The sequence below is a fragment of the Acinonyx jubatus genome, chromosome A2, assembly GCF_027475565.1.
Source record: "Acinonyx jubatus isolate Ajub_Pintada_27869175 chromosome A2, VMU_Ajub_asm_v1.0, whole genome shotgun sequence".
Classification (NCBI taxonomy): domain Eukaryota; kingdom Metazoa; phylum Chordata; class Mammalia; order Carnivora; family Felidae; genus Acinonyx; species Acinonyx jubatus.
Genome location: NC_069383.1, coordinates 139,859,919 through 139,885,843, shown reverse-complemented (window position 1 = coordinate 139,885,843; position 25,925 = coordinate 139,859,919). Strand labels below are relative to the sequence as shown.

At 42.7% G+C, this 25,925-nt stretch overlaps 3 protein-coding genes across 14 annotated transcripts in view; all 3 read left to right on the top strand.

Annotated features, from left to right (window-relative positions):
* The first annotated feature begins 369 nt into the window (after positions 1–369).
* Positions 370–10,083, top strand: RPP14 (ribonuclease P/MRP subunit p14). 2 transcript variants are annotated; one of them, XM_015065289.3, is made up of 6 exons: positions 370–529; positions 3,932–4,029; positions 4,122–4,206; positions 7,279–7,355; positions 7,910–7,988; positions 8,445–10,083. In XM_015065289.3, the coding sequence occupies exons 2-6, from the start codon at positions 3,932–3,934 to the stop codon at positions 8,499–8,501; spliced, it is 396 nt and encodes a 131-aa protein (XP_014920775.1). In that variant the 5' UTR covers positions 370–529; the 3' UTR covers positions 8,502–10,083. The 2 variants fall into 2 exon arrangements, with proteins under 2 accessions (XP_014920775.1, XP_014920774.1); XM_015065288.3 differs by lacking the exon at positions 370–529 and adding an exon at positions 648–838.
* Positions 8,622–10,129, top strand: HTD2 (hydroxyacyl-thioester dehydratase type 2). Its single transcript, XM_015065287.3, has one exon. The coding sequence runs from the start codon at positions 8,622–8,624 to the stop codon at positions 9,123–9,125; it is 504 nt and encodes a 167-aa protein (XP_014920773.1). The 3' UTR covers positions 9,126–10,129.
* Positions 10,130–18,099: 7,970 nt separating this feature from the next.
* PXK (PX domain containing serine/threonine kinase like) overlaps positions 18,100–25,925 on the top strand; it is a 73,958-nt gene continuing 66,132 nt past the window's right edge. For 4 of the 11 annotated variants that reach the window (XM_027039084.2, XM_027039090.2, XM_027039085.2 and 1 more), the window contains exon 1: positions 18,102–18,315. In XM_027039084.2, the coding sequence (XP_026894885.1) occupies positions 18,214–18,315 (102 nt within the window). In that variant the 5' untranslated portion in view covers positions 18,102–18,213. Of the gene's footprint in view, positions 18,316–25,925 lie in introns of all 11 variants that reach the window. The other 7 variants (XM_027039081.2, XM_053219168.1, XM_053219166.1 and 4 more) reach the window with 3 other exon arrangements.

The window sequence follows — 25,925 nt, the reverse complement described above, 5'->3', positions numbered from 1 at the left end:
TGAATAAATGCACAGATGAAACCTGGCTTAAATTTGAAGACAGGACCATCTGGACCAACTCAGATAGATACACTACTGTATGCTGGGAGCCACAAGGGACATTGAGAGCGGCTCCTGTCCTTGGAGTGCTTGACAAATGCTCAGCAGAAGAGCTGCTATATATAAAGTTGAATGAATGAATGCATGCATAAATGAATGACTATGAAGCGAGCTCCCGGACCGAATAAACACATCCGGAGTCCCAACCCCATTCAGACATTCGCTCATAGAGCATTCTCTGGAGTGAGCACCAGGGGGCACTGAGCTCGGCCAGTCTCAGCTACTGATCACGATTTATCCCTAGGTTCTTAGGCGAACTCCGCGCGGTGACGTCATATCCGCGCCTAGACGTCATTGACGCTTCCGGAGGGCGAAACAGGAGCCAAACGTAAACATCCCCGGAGTTTCCCGGGCCCAGGGTCTGGCCTCTGCGGGGGAGCTCCGAGCTTTGACAGAGTCTTGCAAGGAACGGAATTCAGGAAGGCGCCAGGTTAGTCCGACCGAGAGCAGAAAAGTGGAAGACCATAGCAGAGCGGTTGTTCGCCGGGATCGGGCTCAGTCGGCCACGCTGTTGACGCTAGGACGTGTGCGCCAGGCGCGCGTGCGCAAGACGGGAGTTGGCGGCGGGCGGCGCGTGGCATTCTGAAGTACCTATCCGCTGGGGTTTGGGACACTGTGCGGCTGGGGAGGTTCCGCCGCGCACCTCCCTGGGGGTTTGTGCTGCGGGGTCTCGGTAGCGGATGGTGGCTGCGAGGAGCGAGCGGGACCATGTGTGCAGAGCGCATGCGCCCGGCGCCAGGTGGGCGCTAAATAAGTGGCGGATGGTGGTCGAAGAAAGTTGAAAACAACCGAAGTGCCCAACAGTGCATGATTGAGCTTTTTTTTTTCTTTAATGACTGATTTGGCCCCAGCCTTATGTATTTAATGTGTACTGTGTGCGATGCAGTTTTTGATTCTTGAGAAACAGTATCGAACAAGATATTCCTGTTTCTTGTGGAGTGTACGTTTTGTTGGGGTGGAGGAGGGAAGTACAAGTAGAGAATGAGTTACGTAGTTGTGTTAGAGGCGTAGTAAGTTCTATGAGAAAAAAACTAGAGCAGGAGCTTGGAGGGGTTGCCGTATTAGATAACCACCAGACCAAAGCGAGGGGGGAGAGTTGATCAAAGCCATGAAGGAAGCAAGGGAGCGAGCCACCTGGCTACCTGGAAAAAGAGCATTCCCAGCCTGCGTTAAAGCTAGGAGCCAGGCGCAGAGGCGGGAGGGAAATGGTGTGTGAGGAAGAGCTAGGAGGCCTCTGGTGGAAGGGGTTGAGTAGGGGAGTATGGTAGGACATGAGATCAGAGCGGTTGGAGGAGGCAGGGGTACAAATCAGGTAAGGCCTTGCAGGACCGGTAGGTCCTTTAGCTTTACTCTGAGTAAAATGGGAACCGTTGCAAGGTTTTGAGCAGAGAAATGGCCGCGGCTTGAATAGCTTTTAATTGACTCATCCTGGCTGCTGTAGAAACTAGATTGGGAGGTGCTGGGGCGAAGCAGGTGGAAGTAGGGACATCTGTTAGTAGGAGGTCATTTGATGAGCATCCTTGCAGCCATTACAAAGTCTGGCTTCAAAGATTATGATAACAATGGCTGTGGAAGTGCTTTCATGGTGCTGAGCCTGGTGGATATGCCAGGCTGTATGAAGGGCTACCTGACATTCTCTCCTTTAATATCAGGATAACCTGCAGAGGGCAATACTGTCACTGACCCTGAAGCTCAGGCTATGTGGAGGTGACTGCTCAGTAAACAATTGTTCCTTAAGTCTTTTTTGGTAAAATATATATGACATAAAATTTATCACTTTTAAGTGTACGTTAACATTGCTGTGCAACCATTATCATGGTCCATTTCCAGAATACTCATTAAGTCTTCATTGTTTTTGACAGCCTGAGCCCCAGGCCCCAATCTCATTCCCCTACCTCAGGCAGCCAACTCTGTCAAGGCTGATAGTAACTCTTAAAAAACACCTATCATGTGTGAGACAACGAATGAAGTGATTCTTCCTGTTCTTCTAGTCAGGGAAGATTCTAATGATTGGGAAAGAATCATCAGGTAGTTATTTCTGCAGTGTTGAAACCAAAGATACCCTTGAACATACAGGCCTAAGACATCACCATTCAGTAAGTGTTTACTGAATACATACTCTGCGCCAGACACAGTAACTATTAAGTGGGTGGTTGGATGTAGCTCCTTGACCTTGACTTGTCATTTTCTCAGGGGATATCATCTAGGAGTAGTAGGAACTAAGCCTGATGCATAGGTTTTTGTAAATGCTGGTTTAGAGCTTTATGACCTTTGCTAAGTCCCTTTCCTTGGTTGGACCTCAGTTTCCTGGTTCCTTTAGTGGAGAACCAGATATTAAACAGTATTAAGAGGTTGCATAACAAGGGAATCTAACTTAGAACAGGGTGTCAAGGAAGGCCTCCTTGAGGTGAAGCTCCGAGAAGAGGAGGTAACCTGTAAGCTAAAATTCAAAGGATGAGTAGGGGCTATGCAGAGGGAGAGTGAGGTGGGAGTGGAGCCAAGGACAGGGATTCTCCACAGGGGGATCAGCATGTTCTGTGTTCTTGAAAGATCCAAATCTGTTAGGAATGACATCGAGGTCCATTCCAGGAATTCCTCTTAAACCCTTTGCTGTTTAAGCTTGGTCTTTTGTGGGTTTGCGAAATAGCCCTGTGCAGACATTGCTTCCAGACAGACAGCAGGCAAACCAGCATGTGATGGGACAGCAGAACTACCACCCCTCATTCTGCTCATGTACTGTGTGGACTGAGAGTAAACAAGAAGAGGGCCTTCAGATCCTAGATTTTATTCCTGTATGCGATTTTTTTTTTTTTTTTTTTAAAGAGATATACTAGGGGCGCCTGGGAGGCCCAGTTGGTTAAGCGCCTGACTTCAGCTTGGGTCATGATTGCACAGCTCATGAGTTCGAGCTCCGTGTCAGGCTTTATGCTGATAGCTCAGAGCCTAAAGCCTGCTTTGGATTCTGTCTCTCTGCCCCTCCCCTGCTCGTGCTTTCTCTCTCTCTGTCTCTCAAAAATAAAAAGAGAGAGAGACATCCTACTAGAGTGGTCTTGAGAGGACTCAGGAGCCGTTGGAATCTGTGTGCCCTTGGGCAAGTGTTCCCTCTCTTTGCTAAGCCTCAATGTCCTTTTCCCAAAAATGGGAGTGATAATAGCTTTTACCTCGTGGGATCATTTTGAAGACTTATGACCTAAAGTATGTGAAGCGTTTAGCATAGAGCTAGGTACTAAGTGATGATAAATGTTCATTGGGATTATGTCATTAGAATTTAAGAGTACAATGGTCTGGCATATATAAAATCTGGAAACTTTGTGTCTGTCTGGGTAACTTTGGTTTGACCAGAATTAGATTAGTTACTATAGTAGGAGTTCTTTTATCTTTTTTTTTTTTTTAAGTTTATTTATTTATTTTCGAGAGAGAGAGAGAGAGAGAGAGAGCAAGCAAGTGTGAGCACAAGCAGGGGAGGGGCAGATAGAGAGGGAGACATACAGTCCGAAGCAGGCTCCAGGCTCTGAGCTGTCAGCACAGAGCCTGACATGGGACTCAAACTTGTGAACTTTGAGATCATGACCTGAGCTAAGTCAGATGCTTAACTGACTGAGCCACTGAGGCACCCCACTATACTAGGAGTTCTTTTAAAAATCAAATGAGTCAGGTACCTGGCTGGCTCAGTTGGTAAAGTATGTGACTCTTGATCTTGGGATTGTGAGTTCAAGCCCCACATTGGGTGTAGAGCTTAATTAAAAAAATGAAGATGGGTCAGATTGTCATTAAAAAAGTGAAAAATAGCTTGTACCTTGCTAACTTCTAGCTCTCTTGACTTGATTTCTAGATGTGGTCAGTGTTGGAAAAGATGCCAGCTCCAGCCACTACATATGAGAGAATAGTTTACAAAAATCCCTCTGAGCACCACTATATGAAAGTGTGTCTGTAAGTTCAGTTTCCTAAGTTCTACTTTTGATTACTTTTTTATGAGTCTGAATAGTATGAAATACATTTTTTCCTTTTTAATGTTATTACAGAGAATTTCAAGACCATGGGGTTGGACTGAATGTTGCACAGTTCAAACAGCTGCTTATTTCAGCCTTGAAGGACCTGTTTGGGGAGGTATGAATCACTTAGTAGATTGAACACTCCTTAGATCTTTGTAAGAAATATTAAAATGGTGCTCTTTCAAATACTTTTTTAGAACTGTAAAACCATATTTGAAATTGCAGAAGCTGACTTTCAGAAATATACTTTGGGTAGGTTTGTTCTAATATGCCTTCTGTTTGATGAGCAACTTGTTAGACAAATGTTTGTTTTAGGCCAATACTACTCACGGTATGGTCCAGATCTGCAACCTGCAGATAGTTTTGTGAAGATTTGTGGCTCGCAGCAGAATCAGCACACCACTTCCTTTACTGAGAAAGTCTCCTTAATGTGAAAAATTGAGCTGAAACCATCAGAGGAGCATGTGATTCTTAATCGTGGGGTTGTGAATTCAAGCTCCACATTGGTGTAGAGATTACTAAAAAAAAAATAAAAGAACAGCTGAACTAAACAATGTGCTTAGCAATCTTGTTCATTTACATTGTGATACAGCCTCTTATTTTATCACAGACCGGCACATTGAGTAGTCCTCTTTTAGCATTCTCTTGAAAATAGTAGAATTTTGAGAGAGAACAAAGGCAGATGACTCAGAAAATTACTTTCTGATTCATATGTTTTATCAAATCCATCTGGTGAGCATCTCATTAAAATTAAAAACATATACTCCACAAAAGACTCAGTTAAGAGGATGAAAAGACATATTACAGACTGGGGGAACTATTTGAAACCTGCATATCTAGAATATGAAAAGAACTCTCAAAACTCAATAGTGAGAAACCAAACATTGCAATTAGAAAATGAGCAGGGGCGCTTGGGTGGCTCAGTTGGCTAAGGGTCCGACTTGATTTTGGCTCAGATTGTGATCTCATGGTTTGTGGGTTCGAGCTCCGTGTCGGGTTCCATGCTGACAGTGTGGCGCCTGCTTGGGATTCTCTCTCCCTCTCTCTCTGCCCCTCCCCCGGTCAGGCACATGCTCGCTTGCTCTCTAAATAAATAAATAACAAAAAGAAAATGAGCAAAAGATATGAATAGACATTTCACTAAAAAAGATGTACCATTGGCAAAGAAGCACATGAATGAAAAGTTCAGCATTCTTAGCCATTAGGGAAATACAAATTAAAAACACAGGGGCACCTGGGTGGCTCAGTCGATTGAGCATCCGACTCTTGATTTTGTCTCAGGTCATGATGCCAGGGTCGTGGGATCTAGCCTCTGTCAGGCCCTGCACTGAGTATAGAGCCTACTTAGGATTCTCTTTCTTTTTCCCTCTGCCCCTCTCCCCTGCTTGCTCTCTCTCAAATTAAAAAAATATTTTAAAAAATACACGATGAGTGGGGTGCCTGGGTGGCTCAGTCGGTTGAGCACCCGACTTCGGCTCGGGTCATGATCTCACAGTCTGTGAGTTTGAGCCCCGCGTCAGGCTCTGTGCTGACAGCTCAGAACCTGGAGCCTGCTTTGGATTCTGTGTCTCCCTCTCTCTCTGCCTCTCCCCCATTCATGCTCTGTCTCTCTCTCTGTCAAAAATAAATAAACATTAAAAAAATTTTTTTAAAAATACATGATGAGATATCACTACACACCTGGCAGAACAACTGAAATTTTATAGATAGTGATAACATTAAATGCTGGCAAGGATGCAGAGAAACTGGATCACTCATGCATTGCTAGTGGGAATGTAAAACGGCACGGCCACTTTGGAACACCATTTGTAAAAGAAAAAATTAAACATGCAGCTACTGTACTACCCAGCGGTTACACACCTGTGCATTTGTCCCAGAGAAGTAAAAACTTACTAGTGTTTGCACAGAACTCGTATGTGAGTGCTTATAGCAGCTTTATTTGTAAGAGCCCAAAAGCAGAAGTTAGCCAGATGTCCTTCAGTGGGTGAGTAGTTAAATGTTCGTACCATGGAATATACTCGATAATAAAAAGGAACACACTATAGATATATGCAGTAGTGTAACTGAATCTCCAGAGAATTATGTTAAGTGAAAAGCTAGTTCCAAAAAGTAACAGTCAGGTGATCCCATGTATGTAATGCTCCTGAAATAACAGTTATATAATCTGGAGAAAGATTAGTGGTTAGGGGTTGGGGGGAGGAGTGGCTGTGACTAAAAAGAGGTAGAAGGAGCAAGCCCTGTGGTGATGGTATAATTCTTTATCTTGATTGTGCTGGTGGTTGCATGAAACTACTTATGTGGTAAAATTGCGTAGAAGTACACACATAAACACGCAACGTTGGTGTTGACATACACCAACATGAGTGCGTATGTCACTGGTAAAATCTGAATAAACTGGTCGATATTAGACTTTTGGTTTTGATATTGTACTACTGGGGGAGGCTTTGAAGGGTGCGTAGAACCTTCCTGTAAATTTCTTTGCAACCTCCTGTGACTGTAATTTTTCAAAATAAAAAGTTCAAGGAAAAACTATTCCTTCTATATGGCAGGTATAAAACCTGGTTCCTGAGGATGTAGCCATGAACAGACAGGGCATCTGCCTCATTGATGAATAGTCTTGATTATTTTAGTAGAAAACTCTGTTGAACAGTTACTGGCAAGAATAATGAATATTATGCAAGGAAGTATGTGGTTCCTGTATGTGAACGAGCATACCAAGCAATTGAGCTTAAGCTTGAGGATCAGGGATGAGACCTTTTATTAAGTAGGCTTCATGCCCAACGTGGGGCTTGAACTCATGGCCCTGAAATTGAAAGTCTCATGCTCTACCAACTGACCCAGCTCCCAGGGATAGGACAGTTTAAACAAAGACTTGAAAGGTGAAGAGTCACTAGCAGTATGAAGAGGTACAAGAAGAACATTCCAGACAGGGAATTGTAAATAAGCAGGACCAGTACTACACCACTACTAAATACTGTTTTTTTGGAGGAGAAAAGCAGTTGACAGGATTAGTTATTAGACTTTAAGAATGGTGATGACAGGGGCACCTGGCTGGCTCAGTTGGAGGAGCATGCGACTCCTGATCTCAGGGTTATGAGTTCAAACCCCACACTGGGCATAGAGATTACTTAAAAGAATAAAGATTAGTGATGACAGTAGTCTCCTAATAGTATTATTCCATACCTAGGTTGATGCAGCCTTACCCTTGGACATCCTGACCTACGAAGAGAAGACCTTGTCAGCCATCTTGAGGATATGTAGCAGGTACAACAGATGGTGGCATATTTGTGGTATAACAGAGCAGAGAGCTGAGTGGAGAAATAGAGCAAAAATGCTCTCCTCTCAGTATGAGAAGAGTTTTGTCATTGTGAACCCTGAGCAGCTTTTAGAAGTTTAAACTGGGAAGGATACGAACATTCATCCACCGAGCTTACACTATACAGAGGAAAACTCATGATTTGCTTACAATTGTAGTGTTTCCCAATTGATGGTCATGGTTGCAAACTCAGAGATGTGTATTTTAGAAACATTCCCGGGGCTCCTGGCTGGCTCAGTCTGAGGAGCATGTGACTCTTGATCTAGGGGTCATAAGTTCGAGCCCCACATTGGGTGTAAAGATTACTTAAATAAAATTTTTTTAAAAAATTCCTAATTGAGGTTCATTGTATTCTCTGCCTATAACATATTGTGCTTTTACTTTTGAAGTTTTCTCATTTAAATTAGGTTTTCTGGACCTAATTTAACTGCCTGGACCGTCATGAAGGTACTAGGGAGATGTCACCGCAACAAATCTTTATGTATTCTTGATCTTTCCACAGTGGTCTTGTAAAATTGTGGAGCTCTTTGACTCTGTTGGGATCCTATAAAGGCAAGAAATGTGCTTTCAGAGTGATTCAGGTAAAGCCCATTCCTTCACATATTCCAAACCAGGTTGAGTAGGGATGAAACTGCTTTTTAATACATGTTCCATTTTTGTGCCTGCATAAATCTAGTATGGCTGACACTATTCAGCTGGGAGTGGTGGGGAGGTATAAGGACTTTGTTGCTTCTAGAAGTGTGAGACAGAGCACTTAGATTCTGGATTTTATGGGAGATGTTTGGGGATGAAACTTAGAGCTCTTGTGGAAAAGTCTTAACTTTTCATTTATTGCTTGATGCCTAGTGCCTTAAATAATGGAACACGGTCTCTGAACTTACTATCACTTATTTATCTAAGGCCACCTCTAAGGATGCTCTTTAGAATGCTGCTGCATCAGCTTTGCTTACCCCATGAAATTAGGCATGTTTCCACATGCCCCGTGTTTCAGTGCAGTCTTTTCCCAATATTTCCTTAACTTTTTCTTTCTCTTACAGGTTTCTCCATTTCTTCTTGCCTTATCTGGTAACAGTAGGGAACTAGTGTTGGATTGAATAGTCTTCAATGTCAGAAACATTCCTCCGCTCTCAAAAGGTACTTTTTGATGCCAGAATCACATCTGAAGGTTGAAGCAGTCTAAAAGCTCCGATTGCTGGACTTTGACAGTGCTGAAGATGTTCCCAGTAACTTGCAGCTATCGTTGGTGGGATGGGCTTCAGAGGAGAATCTGCCTGAGCCGGCAAGTGCCGAGCAGGTGGCACATTGAGCAGATGCATGTCCGAGTTGGAGACCATGCTGAACTCAGCAGGGCCTTCACACAGAGGGACGTGGCCGCCTTCTCAGAATTAACGGGGGATGTCAATCCTTTGCATTTAAATGAAGAGTTTGCAAAACACACCAAGTTTGGAAAGACAATTGTACATGGAGTTTTGATCAATGGGCTTATTTCAGCTCTCCTGGGAACTAAAATGCCAGGGCCAGGCTGTGTTTTACTTTCACAGGAAATTAGCTTTCCAGCCCCTTTATATGTTGGAGAAGTTGTTTTAGCTTCCGCAGAAGTGCGAAAGCTAAAGCAGTTCATTGCTGTTATTGCAGTGTCGTGTTTTGTAATAGAAAGTAAAAAGACTGTTATGGAAGGCTTGGTTAAAGTTATGGTCCCAGAAACTCCCAAATCCTGAAACGTGTGTAAAGATGCACGTTCAGGTGCTAGTGGTACTATTCGTGAGGAGCCTCTGAGGAAAATAGGTTTTGCTGCTCTTCACTGAAGGATGGCTTATAGACCCAGAAGCCTGAGTTGGGGAAGGGGAGCAGGGAGAGGGGTGTGCAAAAGTCCTCTATCCAATCCAGTTTTATGCTTCACGCAGACTTGAGTATATTCATCATCTGTCTAGGTTTTTAAAATTGAAAAATTATTGGGAAGGTTATTTAGCTGAAGGTTCTACTTTTAGGATTTCACATCTAGTTAGATATACATTTGGATAACACAAACCTGCCTGTGTCTGTGGAGAGTAAATTCCTCACTGAATTTATAACTACCATTTAATTATTGAGGACAACAACAGAAGTCAGGTCGTCTTTGAACACCTACCTTCTACCAGTCAGCATTCTTAGATCCTGTTGAGTAGTTTCCAGGTCAGAGTTTACTGTAATTTGTTCCCGTTTATACCACGATGGCACCTTGTTCCATCATCAGTGGCATTTGTCTTCCAGATGGTTTTCCTGTTATTGGAGAACGGCTTATGCACACACTTGGACTCATTTATGTAAACTCTGTCAATCTCATGTATAAAACGAGGATAAGGACACCTACCACACAGGATTGTTGGAGTTGATAGATGCAAATCTCTAAGTACCAGGTCTAGCCTGTAAAGTAGCCACTACTGTCATCCATTTTCCCCTGTCAGTGAGGTTAGAGATTCTCCTCAGTTTAAAGCAAACTGGCCCACAACTAAACAGATGACAAGCTAATTTTTCAGGATGTCAATCAGTCTAAACCTGGACTAGTTTGAATGCAAAATTTGTTTTGATAATCCAGATTATTTTCTCCCTCCCTTGAAAATACTGTGGATTCTCCCCTTTATAAATAATACATGCTTATTGTAAACATATTGTAAGAAATAAAATGTATAAGGAACACAGGAGGCCAAATTCTTAAAAGAGTTGAGGGGTAGTGAAAATTAAACAGCATCAAAAAAAAAAATTGAGGGGTGCTGAAGAGGAAATGCGCTTAATGTGTTAGTACTGAGTGATCATCCCCAATGCAGCCAACATAACATAATCTGTAGTACAGCATCCACTTCTGCTCTGTAGCTTTATAGAGCGGTTCTACAGCTAGATGCTTTGATCAGGAAGATGAGATCAAGTGTAATTGGAGGGATCAACTCACTTTTCCTGGCAAAAGGTTTTTCTCCTGGTGGATCAGTAACTAGATTTTGTTTTTACATCAAAGGTAGAAGTTAAGCAGATTACTAGAAAAAGTCATTCTGGGCACTAGAGGGCAGTGATGTGTATAAATAATATTTTTAAACTGTTAGGTGTTATACCGTACACTAGTTGGTGATGGGTGAGATGAAAATACTAAAATCAATGTGAGAAGCAAGGATGCCATTCCTATGGGCTTCAGAATAGACAGCATGTGCGGGCTCAGGTGCACCTGAAGAAGACTCATTTATAAGGTGAAAGACTACACAAGCTGAAGTTTTGATACAGCATTGGAAAACAAAATGGAAATTCTGAAAGCTAGAACAATCCTGAAATTTGTATGGAACCACAAAAGACCCGGAATGTTGAAAGCCAAAGTAATGTTGAAAAAGAAAACCAAAGTGGGAGGCATGATGATTTCAGACTTTAGCTTCTACTAGAAAGCTGTAATCATCAAGACAGTATGGTATTGGCACAAAAACACACAGACCAATGGAATAGAATAGAGAACCCAGAATTGGACCCACAAATATATGGCCAACTAGTCTTTGGCAAAGCAAGAAAGAGTATCCAAGAGAAAAAAGACTGTCTCTTAGCAAATGGTGCTGGGAGAACTGGACAGCAACATGCTGAATAATGAAACTAGACCACTTTCTTACACCATACACAAAAATAAACTCAAAATGGATGAAAGACCTAAATGTGAGACAGGAAACCATCAAAATCCTAGAGGAGAAACAGGCAAACTCTTTGACTCTAGCTACAGTAATTTCTTGCTTGACATATCCAAAAGCAAGGGAATTAAAAGCAAAAACAAACTATTGGGCCCTCATGAAGATAAAAAGCTTCTGCACTGCGAAGGAAACAATCAACTAAAAGGCAACCAACAGAATGGGAAAAGACATTTGCAAATGGCATATTGGATAAAGGGTTAGTATCCAAAATATATAAAGAACTTCCCAAACTCAACACCAAAAAAACAAATAATCCAGTGAAGAAATGGGCAGAAGACATGAATAGATGCTTTTCTAGAGAAGACATCCAGTGGCCAACAGACACGTGAAAAGATGCTCAACATCACTCATCACAGGGAAATACAAATCAAAACTACATGGAGATACCACCTCACACCAGTCACAGTGGCTAAAATGAACAACTCAGGAAACAACAGATGCTGCTGAGGATGTGGAGAAACGGGAACCCTCCTGCACTGTTGGTGGGAATGCAGACTGGTACAGCCCTCTGGAAAACAGTGTGAAGGTTCCTCAAAAAATTAAAAATAGAGCTGCCCTACGACTCAACAATAACACTACTAGGAATTTATCCAGAGAGTACAGGAGTGCTGATTCATAGGAGCACATGTACCCCAATGTTTATAGCAGTGCTTTCAACAATAGCCAAATTATGGAAAGAGCCTAAATGTCCATCAACTGGTGAATGGTTAAAGAAGATGTGGTTTATATATACAATGGAATACTATTTGGCAATGAGAAAGAATAAAATCCTGCCATTTGCAGCAATGTGGATGGAACTGGAGGGTATTATGCTAAGTGTAATAAGAGAAAGACATATCACATGTTTTCACTCATATGTGGAACTTGAGAAACTTAACAGAAGACCATGGAGGAAGGGAAGGGGGGAAAATAGTTACAGAGAAGGAGGGAGGCAAACCACAAGAGACTTAAATACAGAGAACAGAGTTGATGGGGGAGGGCGGGGGAGAGGGGAAAATGGGTGATGGGCATTGAGGAGGGCACTTGTTGGAATGAGCACCCGGTGTTGTATGTAAGGGATGAATCATGGGAATCTACCCCCAAAACCAAGAGCACAGTGTATATACTGTAAGCCAACTTTACAATAAATTATATTAAAAACAACATTATCAATACAAAAAACATATATATATATATATATATATATATATATATATATATATATATGAACTTGAACAAAATACAGACTCAAAGCCAAGACTGCATCTTCCTGTAGAGCTCACTCTCTGGGACTAGCAGCAGTCTTGAAGTATAGGTCCAGAAATGGAGTGTGATGTGATCATTAATACTAGTAACTACCATTTTTTCACTATTTTCTTTTTTTACCTTTTTACTGTTTTTCACCAATTTTCTTTTTTCTTTTTTTTAATTTAAGATTTTATTTTCTTTTTTTAAGTTTACTTATTTTGAGAGAGACAACACAAGTTGGGGAGGGACAGAGAAAGACAGGGAGAGAGAGAATCCCAAGCAGGCTTCATGCTATCAGCCGACGCAGAGCTCGAACTCAGAAAACCGCGAAATCATGACCTGAGCCCAAACCGAGTTGAACTGAGCCACGAAGGTGCCCCTTAGATTTTATTTTTAAGTGATCTCTACACCCAATGTGGGGCCCAGATTTATAATCCTGAGAATAAAGAGTTGCATGCTCTGTCGACTGAGCCAGCCAGGCACCCCAATGAGTCAATTTTCTACATTAACTCTAATCCTTGAAAACTTTGTGAATTAAAGTTAATGTCCCATTTTAAAGGCAAGGAAACAGACTGATGCTCTGTGACTTGCCCAAGGCTGTACAGCTAGCATGCAGTGGAGCTGGGATGCAAATAGGAGCCTGCCTGGCTCCAAAGCATTTCTTTCTTCCATCTCCCTGTGGGTCTTATAATCCCATTACTGGAGCACTGTCAGTTTCTATAATAGTATCTTGTTATGTGGCATAAAGTGTTTGGAACCACCATTGTATAGAATTCTTTTTATATTCAAAATGTGCTAGATCTCATTCCCTGCTATAGTTGTAGTATTATCCTAAACACTGTTACTTGATGGCTTCCACCCATAACCATCACCTACCGTTTTTCTCAGTTGACACTCAGTGATTGTCTTTAGAGCAGAATTACTGAAATCATTATTCTAAAGGTGAAAAGTTAAGTGTAGGCCAAATATGGTGGGGGAAGGGGAATGTACCAGATCTGACTGGTAACTGATTTATACTGTGTAATTCAAAAGTACCTTCTCAATATGAGCACTTTGCCTTTCTTTCTTTTCCTTTTTCCTTCCTTCCTTCCTTCCTTCCTTCCTTCCTTCCTTCCTTCCTTCCTTCCTTCCTTCCTTCCTTCTTCCTTCCTTCCTTCCTTCCTTCCTTCCTTCCTTCCTTCCTTCCTTCCTTCCTTCCTTCCTTCCTTCCTTCCTCCGTGCTTGCTGGGTCCCATAGTTGTCTTTGATCTCCGTAAATCAATAAAAAGTTGGAATTGAGAAGGAGGTGAGAAGGGACTACTACTCTGTAAGTGATGACTTACTGTTTTTACTCAGAGATTTTCTCAAACCACTCATGGTTTGTAAAAGCTAGCTATAAGAGAAACTGGCTGGTTGTCTTTTTCATGTTGAGCCCTGGAGGAGATGCCAGAAAGAATGAGTCTTCTAATAAAAGCATGGGTTACCCTCATATTAGGAAATTCTCTCTTGGATAATTGAGAGGTGGCCTTGTACTAGGTCACAAGTGGAAGGAAGTACAAAAGTACTAAGATAGCAGGCCAAATTGTACTAGCACTTTCCACATAGGGGCATTGTAAGACTGCAATTTATGTAATGTTTGATTGCTACAGAAAGATATACCCATCTTAAGCAATTTCAGCCTAATGTACTGGAAAATTGCTTAACAGATTTTTATACTCTATTAGAAACATTTCCATATTGGTGAGATGCCACTCATTTCTTTTTCTGAGCAGCAAATCTTGAGTAGCAACGGGAAGAAAGCCTCACCACAGCCACCATTCATCTTGTAGACTCGACCTGTGTATTCATCTAGAAGAAGAAATTGCTAAATGCACACTGGTACCTCTTAGGTAACCACAGGTTTTCATTTTGTGCTGAACTATTAGTCATTTTTCTTTTATGTTCTTAGAGTATGATTCACAGAGCCAATTTACTCCCAAAGAAAATTGCTATTAAATTGTATCTACTAAGTTTTTATATTAAAACTTACTCTACCAAGGGTTGACTGTCACTCTGAGCAGCTGTAGCACTCTGAATGCCTCATGTGTTGGCATAATTTATTAACCAGCTCTATCTGAGCAGAATGGGAGTGCTGTGAAATTACTCTTGGGCTGCACTTCAGTATCTCCAGGGTCCCAGATGTTTCACTTTTTTTGTTCTTGGCTTGCCTTCATTTGGATTACAAACACAGCAGACACAAGAATTCTCAACATCTTCAGAGAAATTCTGGGTTGGGGCAAAATCAACTAGAAGAAACCATTTAAGTTCAAAATCATAAGAAAACCCAAAACTAATGTTGACACTATGTAAATAGAACAGGATTAATAGGAGGCACCACAAACAGGCAATTTCTAGGCCACAATCAATTTCCAGGGTGGCTTTTAGCTGTAACAGTTCATATGACCTTCTAAACCCTGGGCAAAATTCCTCCATGATGTGATGGAAAATATCAACACGTAAGGGAAATAAAAATGATCCTATCTGAGTTTGATCAAATTTTGTTGTTTTTTATACAGGTCATCAATATTCAAAGAAACGCAATAATTTTGAGTTGGGAGGCAATGCGGCTTAAGAAGCACTGAGTTTTTCACAAGCTTCTATGATTTGATTGTAGAGCAGTTGCCAGGTCTAGAAGCATCCTCAGTAAAGCATCCTCATTTCTTTCCCTGCTAGCCTGAGTAGTTGTGCATGGGGCAAAAACCAAGGTACCACAGAAGTCACTAGCTTTACCTGGCCTGAGACCAGAAGCGAAGCTGATTTGATTTAGATCAGCCCTGGCCTGGGAAAGGTTTCCCCACATTCAGCCTGAGCCACTCCAAAAGCTGTCACAGGGTTTGGGGCCTGGTTTCCAGACAATAGGGACCCACTTATGTCTAGGATCCTCAGGGGATCACTGACAAGGTACTGATATGGGCAGATGAAAATGAAATTATAAAGCTCACCATAGTATTTATTCTGAGGGGCTTACTTCAGGCAAGAATTTCCAGAGAAAGGGAAAGTCTGACTGAGAGTCTCTGGCTTCATTCCATCAAATATCTGATTTCTTGTTTCAGTTTCCTTTTCCTAGTGAGGAAAACTTAGACAAAGTTGTTATTTTACAACCTCTGCAATTCAGCTGAATATTATTTTTTTCGTGATCATACAAGTAAAATACCTTCATTAGAGACATTTTGAAAAAAAACAGAAAAGCATAAAATGGAAAGCATCATGATCCCACTTCCCTAGAGCCCTCAGTTCATATTTTGTTCCCCTGTTATTTTTCTATATAAGCATTTTTTAAAATTGGGATCATACAAAAAATACATATTTTTTTTCACTTACTATCGCATCAAGATCACTTCCCAACATCATTAAAAGCCTATGATAATCTGATTTTTAATCATTGCAAAATATTCTATTTATGATTGTACCATGATTTGTCCAATTCCTTATTGTTAGGTATTTATCCTTTCTTGCTATTTATTTTCACTGATCTCTTGATTATTTCCTTAGGATACCCTCTTAAAGGTGTAATTACTGAGTGAGAACTTTTTTAAAGCCCTTGATATGTATTGTCAAATTCTAGCCCCTTCCACCAGGTAAGGTACCTATTACATGGTAAGTACTCCATAAATTATTGTTGAATGGATAAATGCCTTTCAGAAAGGTCGGACCGATTTATACTCCCACCAGCATTATTTGAGAAGAGTCTTGTCTTAGTCGGTCCACATCATGACAGGAATAATGATTAAAGCAAAATTTTGGTTTCTGTGATTCTGGCAATGAAATAATCCATTTACCTTAAAAAAAAAAAAGTGGAACTAAAAAGTTGACTCATCCCTAAATCATATCTGGTTGCCTTTTAATAGACTGCTGCTTTTAAACACGCTGAGACAAAAATGGAATGCAGGAAGAATTCTGATTATATTAGGACCGAATCATGAAGTTCTTTTTTCCCTTTTCACATGTTCAGTCTGTCGTGGCTACTTGCCCAACAATCTCTATAATCTCAAGATTTGGAGAGGGTATTCTTTAGATACTGTGGAGGCCTTTTCTGTCATGTCCCATTGTGGTGGTGGTATGGTGGTGGTGGGGTTACCAAGAACTTTTAAGTTCTTGTCTAAAATATAGAAATGTAGGGGAGGCAAATTTAAGAGTTAGAAACTCCCCATTCTGTGAACTGTAGGGGAAGGAAGTTAACTAATATCGTTGAGCAAAATGTGCCAAGCCCCATCCTGTCTTACTGCATTCCACATCCCAACCTTTCCATACAGGTATTATTATCTCCATTTTGCAGATAGGGAGCTGAGGCTCAGAGAGGTTGGGTAACTTATTCAAGGTCACACAGCTGGTAAATACCAGAGCCCTGGAGATCCTTGTCATCTGGTTCCATGTCTGTCTCCACTGTCTGGGGATGCAGCCCTGGGAAAGAGCAGTGTGGGTGGGATTTCCGGGTGGGGGAAGTGGGGGGGGGGAGTGCCAGAATTGTGGTCTAGGGTTCAGAAAGACTGTGGAGACTAATTTGGAGCTGAAAAGTTGATCTCAAAGTTCTCTGGCTCTGGGTTTGAGGTTCTTGGAGCCAGTACAGTGGCACTGAAAACCCCAAGTCTACAGCATCTTGGTTGAGGGTTCTCAGGGTTGAAGGCTGCTACAAAGCCAAAATGCAGCCAAGTAAATTTGAAGAGCTAATAGGCATTATTAAGTGATTCATGAATCATGCAGCATCTCATCTAGTAAGTAGAAAGAGGCTCTCAGGAATTGTACAAAATGGATGGTTTTTATAGGAAGGATGGTGGGGCAGGAAGGTTATTAGCAAAAGAAAGGATTATTTCAGTAAGGTGACTTTCCCTTAGAGGAAGAGCAGGGGGTCTTATGCAAATTACCTTATCTTCCTTTGGGGGGATGGATTAGGTCTGTGTGACAGATTACTTCACTGGTGCTGGCCAGAAAATTCCTGACTGACGGGTTAAAACTACATTTCTGGGGGAGGTTGAAACTGCAGTTAGGTTGGGGGGTTAGCCCTGGGTTTGGGGATGTGATTTAGCATAAGTGACTCCATTAGGGGCCTATGGTTTTCTTTTTGATAAGGCTTTGTGGCTGGGGACAAAGGTGGAGGTTGGAGTCCCGGATGGAGGCCCAGTTTTTAGGATCCCCAGTTCAAAGAGCTCAGGTCTGAGGGTCCTGGAGTCCAAAGGCTCCAACTGTGGGGTCCAATTCTGAGGACCCAGCTCTTAGGTTCTTGGGTCTGAAATGCTAGGATAGGTTCAGTAAAACCTGGATTTTCTGGGTTTCTGGATCTGCAGGGCTCCGACTGAGGGGCTCACCCTGAGGCCCCTTTTCTGGATCCTAGGATACTTGAGCCCGGGAGGCCTGGGTGGGAGAGGTACAGCTCTAAAGATCTCAAGTCTGGCATTCCCAGCTTCTGAGGCCCTAAAGTGAGAAGCCCAACACTGCCAGGCATGGTTTGGCAATCTTTGGCCTGAGGGTTCCTGGATCGCAGGGCTCAGGACGCGGTGTCTTCGGATCTGAGGATCTCCGGAGGTGATGGCTTAGGGGTGGAATGTCCCGGGTCTGAGGCCGGTGCTAAGGGTACTGGGTCCGCGAGCGGATGCGCGGAGCTTGAAAAACAGGGGTCGAGGGCAGAGGTGACTGTGGTAGGTTGGCGCTAGGACCCCGCGGGAGGCGGTGGCGAGAAGGGCGGCCGGTGTTGACAGCGGCGGCGGGAAGGCAGGCGCTAGGACCCCGCGGGCGCGGCGGGTGGCGGCGGCGCGTGGGGCGGCGCGTGTTGACAGCGGCGGCGGCGGCGGCGGAGCCGGGCGGGCGGCGGGAGTCGGCGCCTCTGGTTCCTGCCCCTGGTGTCGAGGTGGTGGCGGACGAGCGTCCCGGGATGGCCTTCATGGAGAAGCCGCCGGCCGGCAAGGTGCTGCTGGACGACACGGTGCCGCTGACAGCAGCCATCGAGGCGAGCCAGAGCCTGCAGTCCCACACGGTGCGCGGCCCGCCGGTTGGGCGGGCGGCGCGGGGCGGCCCCGGGCCGCGAGAGGGCTTCGGGCGCGGGCCGGACAGGGTCTCCCGGGCGGGGACCGGGGCCAGGGGTCGGCGGCCCAGGCCAGGAGGGCAGTGGCGTGGCGGCGGTTCTGGGTCAGGGGCCCCGGGGCCCAGGTGAACTCTGAGGTCTGCTGGGGTCTCGGGTGGGGGATCGCAGCCCCCTGGGCCAAGCTGGACGAGGGGCTCGGCGGTGCCGCTCCGAGTTGTAGGTGTTGGATTACCGGGCCCACCTTGGACTGGCGGAGTAAAGGGATCACTCGGGACCCTCTCTTCCACTTCTGCCCGCCGCCAGCCTTCTTGGGGCCGCTGAGTTTCTCTGGCTTCAGCTGGGGATCTGAGTGGTGAGGATGAGGATGTATGTGCCTGACCAAATGGAAGTATGACTTTAGAGCCTACTTGTTGGGATAGCAGAATATAAGTGGTTGGCGTCTGCAGCCCCAGTTTCTAGGCAGCTACTTGGCCTAAGCACCGGGAAATGGTGAGAGAGGCAGTCGGGTCCTGCTGAGGCAGGTGTACGAGTGTGCTGCTTCCCTCCTGTAACCTGCTCTTTAGTGGGCAGTGGTAGCATTCGTTTGAGTTTAAAATCCACTGGAGTGGCATAAAGGAGTAATAGGTCCTCATAGTAAACACTATTTCTGTTACATATACTGTCTTTTATAGGTCTTTAAAACCAGGGTTGTTTTCATTTGCCTGTACCTTTTTTTTGAAAAGCATACTGCATTATAATTTACAAGCAATAAACCTAGGAACCAGCAAGAAAACGAGCTGCTAGCCAGTGGAACTTTGGGGAATAATGGGGAGAGAGAGATTCCTTAAATTGTAATGTTTTTGTCAGGTCACCAAATCAGATTCCGGCTCAGAGGCTTGTTTGTTTACCATTGCAGTGTGTTTGGGGTTCATCATCTGGAGGCTAAAGCCCCACAATAGCCTTCTGTTTCTCTTTTTGTTCAAGCTGTTCTGGTGACTTCAAAGAGATCTTTTATTCTGTTGTATTAAAGTGGGACTTTTTGAACCTCAGTTTCCTCTTCCGACAGCCATGCTTTGTAGGGTTTGGATTGTTCACAGTGTTTATTTCCAGTTAGTGAAATGGTTGTATTTTTAAAAAGTGCGTTTTATTTTGTTGTGCATATCTTTAATCCTGTTTTACAGACTTGTGAGAAGGCACTGTATAGGTCAGAATTTGTACCCTCTGTAATTTATGCTGAAGGGAGTATAGGTTAAGGTTCGAAATTTAGGGCAAGTAGTCAAGAATAAATTATGCTATTAAATTAGGTTTTTCACTTGACTCTTGGCAAGTAAAGCTTATAAACTTTCAGGGAGTAGGGTTAGTGTTTTATGTTTATTTTGTACTGAAAGTAAAGAGATGCTTATATAAATGCTCACAGATCACTTCTTCCAGGAAGCATTCCATGAAGGCCACTGCCCCAAGCCCTGTGCTCCCCTCTACCTTACCCTAGATCAGTTTATTCTGTAATTACTTTTTTAGTTTTCCTCTCCTCCAGGTTATGAGAGGAGGGATACTTGCTTATTTTTGGGTCCCAGTCCCCCGTATCTGATAGGATTTCGTATGTGTTTGTTGAATGAATAAATAAATGAATTGCAACATTACTTTGCCTCTTTTTTGTTTGTGTAAAATGGTAGTGGTGAAAATTGGAACAACATGGCATCTGAGGTGCTAAGTTAAGGGGTCAGTGCTTCAGCAAGGTGAAAGATGTAATAGGATTCCATTTTTATTGCAGAGCTTTGCTTTAAGAAATAAAATAATTTAGAGAATGGGAGTTCCTATAATGATGACTGAACACAAAAGACAATGACTCACAGGAGACCCATAGAGGCAGATGTGGTGGAGTAAAAAAAAAACTGTAACATTGTCTTGCGTAATTTTTGACTGTTCTGTGTTCTTGTCCTTTTAGCTGTAGAATTGCAGACTGAGAAATGTTGCATCAGCCCTGAACTTTATTGAGAAAATCATATGCTGATGCAGACTTTCTGGATTATTAGCTCATTATGAGTAAGGCCCTTTAAAGCAGGAACTGTTGGAAATTATGTTGGAAAGTAGTTGTTAATGGTGGTATATGAGAGAAAAGAGCATTGTTTTCTATTGGGAAAGTTGAAGGTGGCTTTCCTGCTTGTTAGCTGAAGGGAGATGGTGTCCCAGAAGCCAGAGGGCTATCCTCTCTTTGAAATGCTGAATATCTAGGAAGTAGCTCCTTGGCTGTAGGATAGAAACACACAGAGAGTATATAGTAGATGGCCTTTGAGTTGGAAGAGGCAAGACCTTAATATGGTTTTGGGCAGATACTAGTTGGTCTGTGACACTGGTTGGGCAAGTCAGAAAAGTAAACTTCTTGATGTTTAGTTTATTGTTCTAAAGGGGGTAATAAATGCCTGTTCTGCCTGCCTTCCAAGGTTATTACAAAGATCAAATGAAATAGTTTTTATGAAGTATTTGTGCATTTCTTTTCTTCTGTCTATTTACTCCTTGGCAAAATAATATCCAAAGGATTAAACACATTAAAATGTTATTATTGTAAATCAGCTAATTTCTGTCCATAGTTCCTTTCATTTATCAAGGTTGTTTAACTTTGGGAAACAGAATTTATAGCAGAAAATTTTAGGTTGCATATGATTTAAAATTTATGGACTTGGGAGGGGAAAATTCTGTGGATTAGAAAATAGAGATGCCAGGATGAAAGGAACACAAGGTCACCATCAGAAAGTCATATTGGAATGAGAAATTGGCAGAAAGGGCACCACAGACTGGTAGATGATTCTGTTCCTGACTGTGGTTTGAATGATTTTATCTTCACTTTTATGGAGCACAATGAATTTGGCTTCAGGAAATAGACCAGGCCTCTGCTGCAAGGAAATGAAACTTACATAAAATCAGAAGGGATTGTACTTAGGGAGAATGCTTTCCGCCTGGGATAGGAGGAAAAGGAAGGATTTTCCAAACAAAAGGAATTCGAATAAAAAGCCACACAGGTGAATTATGGGAAAGTTTGCAGGGACTAAGAGAAGACAAGGGAAATGTAGAAGTTCTTGGCTATGGGAAAGGGAAAACTTTTAAAATCAATGGACTGAAAAACTGCTTACCTAGCTGAAATAGAAACCAGAGGAACCCGACAGTTTTGGAGAGGGTTGTTACCAAATATGCTGGTCAATATGCTGTAGTGTGATAGTGCGTCATCTCAGTTTTCTCCTTTTAAAATACTCTCTGTGAGGTTCATCTGAATCAGGGCCCATTTCCTCCGCAGTTGGTGCACTTTGTTCTTCAGAAACAAAAGATAATTTTAGTGATATTTGAGGCATAACATTTTAAAAAACCTGTGGGAAAGATAATATTACATGTTGAGCTCTTTACTGAGAATCTTTACTCTCCTTGACCCTTTGACTTTTGGAAACTATTCCTGAAGAGTTTATTTATTCAACAGTACTCATTAATACAACAAAAATGTGCTGAGTGCCTACTGCGTGCCAGGCACATGCTGGAGATCTGGTGTTTAGCTAGACAGCTCCTGCTTTCACGGAGCTTTTGTTCTATAGGATTCTGAGGTCTTCCGTTTTCCAAGGTATAGACAAGTCAGAGTCTTTACCTGTCATAACACAGATGGTTTTGAAGTTCCTTTTGTGACTTGCATTATTGAGCCTCAGCTTTTTAAGCAGTGACCTATTTTATAGTCTTTTAAACTCTATTCATACATCATCAGAATACCTATTCAAATGTGATGCCAAATTAGCAGACCTCATTGCTTTCTGAGCTTGACATTTTAAGGCAATCCAGTGCTCAGTATCAGGATCTATCTGGGCTTCCTTTTGGAATACTATTTGGATGTTTCTTTACAATTCCAAGTTATACTGAATACTTAAAAAAAAATTCCTTGAAGATACTCGCATAGGTAAATGCAGACTACATGGTAGTTAACTTGCAGCACTTTTTCATATTATAATAAGATAATAAGAGTTATTTTCTTGGAATCTAATCACTTGTCTTCTACTTGGTTATATATTTTTCACCACTTGTCTTTGAAACTTGTGATAGATGCAGTTGCAAAAGTCTGAGTTGGAACCTTTTAGATAATGGTAATTAGTTAATTTAGAGATTGTAAGTAAACTGTTCCTATTGAAGAAGTCAATTTTTTGCAGCGTGATTTAGGGGCTGGTAATACTTAATCCCCATTTATCATCTCTTTTGAGAATTATCCCCCTAGCAAGATTTCTTGTAGTAGGAATACAAATAAGAAGCCAGCTATAGTTATTTGGAAGAAACATAGGATTCTGGGGCTGAAATTTATTTTATGAGAAAAGAGCTTATGTGTTTTGTTCCCTAGGGGATTATTGTAACTATCCACCCCTGTGTACACAGCTTCCATATGAATTGTGATCTTAAGATTGTTCAAAATAAAGAGGCCTCTGGGTAGCTCAGTCGGTTAAGCGTCCAACTTCGGCTCAGGTCATGATCCTGTGGTTTTGGGTTCGAGCCCCATGTTGGGTTCTGTGCTGACCAGCTCAGAGCCAGGAGCCTGCTTCTGATTCTGTGTCTCCCTCTCTCTCTGCCCCTCCCCACTTAGGCTCTGTCTCTCTCTCTCTCTCAAAGATAAATAATAAAAACATTTAAAAAAGAGTTCAAAATATAAATTTTTTTGTTTTCTTTTTTCTAAGTTTATTTTTACTTATTTTGAGAAAGATACAGAAAGCAAGCAGGGGAGGGTCAGAGAGAGAAGGAGACGATTCCAAGCAGGCTCCATGCTGTCAGCGCAGAGCCTGATGCAGGGCTCGAACTCATGAAACCATGAGATCATGGCTTAAGCCAAGACCAAGAAGATTTTGACGCTCAACCGACTAAGCCACCCAGGTGCTCCAAAATATAGATTGTTGATTGATGATCTAAATGGGTTCATTTGGGCCAACTAAAACAAACCTGTTTTCTACTGCAAGCAGGTAGTGGTTCCTTTTCAAGCTCATAGAGGTTTCTAAGCAGCTTCCCATGAAATGAGACTCCTTTATGTTCTAGCTTTTGGCATCCTGGAGACAGGAGAGCTGGGGTCGAGCATGGTTTTAGAACTCAGAAGTGCTTGAGTGTGTGGGAGTGTTGTAGAAGGGAGGGTAATAGATTTTTTCCATTGCTTTTTCACCTAAACTGGAAGTCATCCTTGTCAGTGACTTCTCTCACGCGTAATATGCACATAGTAAGGGAAATTAAGGTATGGCTGTCTTCAGAGGAGAAGACAGGGCCCTTCATTTTCAGCTTGAAACTTTTGACTAAGGACTAAGGGGCAAGCATTTGGGGGTAAACACTTGGACTTCTAGAGGGGAAGAGTTTGTGCAGATTGACCATTTAGTCTACAGCTGATCTTGCTAACTACCAAATTTGGGATGAGCCTGGTCATTTCCCACTGAAGAGTAAGCTATCAAGTGTTTCCTCTTCCTAAAAGAGTACAGAGTAAGGGGAACTGCATTGCTACTGCTACCGCTGTCTTCAAATAATGAGTAGTTATTTTTTGGTAGCTAAGAGGGTGCTTCTATTAACATAGTGTTAGTTTGAGGAATCCATTGCAACAGGAGTGTTCCAGAAAAAAATTTTTTTCTTTTTAAGTAGGCTTCATACTCAGCATGGGGCCCAATGCAGGGCCTAAACTCACGACCCTGAGATCAAGACCTGAGCTGAGGTCAAGAGTTGGACAGTTAACCAACTGACCCACCCAGGTGCCCCAATTTTTTTTTAATTTTATTTATTTTGAGGGGGGGTGCAGAGAGAGAAAGAGAGAATGAATCCCAAGCAGGCTCCGTGCTGTAAGCTCAGAGCCCAACGTGGAGCTTGAATCCATGAGCCATGAGATCATGACCTGAGCCAAAACCATGAGTCAGATGCTTAACCGATTGAGCCACTCAGGCAGCCCCCCATTTTCTTTTTTTTTTAGTAACTGCTTTATATAATTCATATACCATACAATTTACCCACTGAATACACAACTCAATATAAGTATATTCACAGAGTTGTATATCTCCATAATTAATTTTAGAACATTTTCATTACCCCAAAAGGAAGCCCCAAACCGTTCAGCAGTCACCCTGGGAAGTCTTAATAACATTGCAGGATGCTAAACTGAGGACATATTCTTAGTGCAAGGTCTTTACCTCTTTGGGTTTAACTCCTTTCACGATGTTATCAGAGGGACAAATTCTCCATAAATGTGCATATACATGCTTAGATAACCTCCCAGAACCTCACTGAAGCCTGAAGCCTGCTCTTAGGCAATGAATCTTAGGGTAAGAATTCCTAAGCTGCAAACTTGGAGAATTAGCATACATCTAAACATTGCACCTTGCTTTAAGGAACCCTGGGTTTAGAACAATAGATGAATTATGTCCTGCTGGTGTGACAGAAATTGCTCTGGGTTGCACCTTGCCTCGTGCATTTAGTTGTAGGTGCCCAGATGACTTATTAGAGTAGTGCAAGGGAAGGGCAAAGGGCTCTATGCTGGAAAGCAGGGCGTTTGTGCCCTGGCCAGCTCTCTGTTTATGACATCTAAACAAAGCTGCTTTCTTTTGTGTGGCTCATCAGAAACTGGTCATTTCTCCTCAGTTCAGTTGAGGCTGGTTTAGGGTGGGAAGAGGGAATGAATAGAGTGTTGGTATGGGGTAATCCTGGATCTAAAACATCAGAACCACCTGTAGAGGTGAAAAGGGAAAGCAGCGTCATTCATCAGGTCTTCCTTTGAGCCTGCCCCTCCCCCAGGTGACAGGTGACTGGTGCACTTTAGTCCCACGGAGGGAAATGGAGCCTGAAGCGGGCCTGCTCACACCAGACCTCTAGTCAAGCCAAGGGTCTGGCAGGCATGACAGTACCCACTGTTCCACCAGAGCACAGGGAATGGCTGGGTGACACCTTGCCATGTTCGAGGCATCCCTGCGTGTGACCATGTAGGTCACCACGTCTGCTAGCAGCCTTCTGCTTGTTAATTCGTGGTACTTCGAGAGCTCCAGCCCTCCAATGGGCACTGTGGTCAGCGCTCGGATGCAGTGGTGAGCAGGCCCTACTTAGGAGCTCCTAGGCTGCTGAGCATCTGTGCGAGGAGGACACACCTGTGCCCCTTCCCACTCCTTAGATGGTAAGGGTCAGACGAGCAGCTTGTTCTGCGTCTGTCCATGTCTTTCTCTTTGAGGTTTTTTTTTTTTCCTTCCCTCTAAATCCAGCCTTTCGTGTCTATGTATCGTTATTTTGATTCTATTTCAAACTAGCACATTCCCTAGCATATAGATAGTAAGCATTCAATAAATATTTGTTGAATAAATGAATTTGTTGTATGATTGCAGTTATCTGGGCTGTAGCTTCCTTCCTCTGAAATGCCCATTCAGCTTTATTGGTCCCCAAAGTGCCAGCATTTTACATACCTGTTATTTCTTACTACTTTGTTTTCTGTTTATATCATCTCCCTCCCACACATGTGAAAGTGTAAGGCAGGAGCAAAGAGACAAAACCTGAACAACCTCGGACAGATTGCTTTATCTCCTCAGCCTGTTTCTTTGTAAAGTGGGGATAGGAACAGT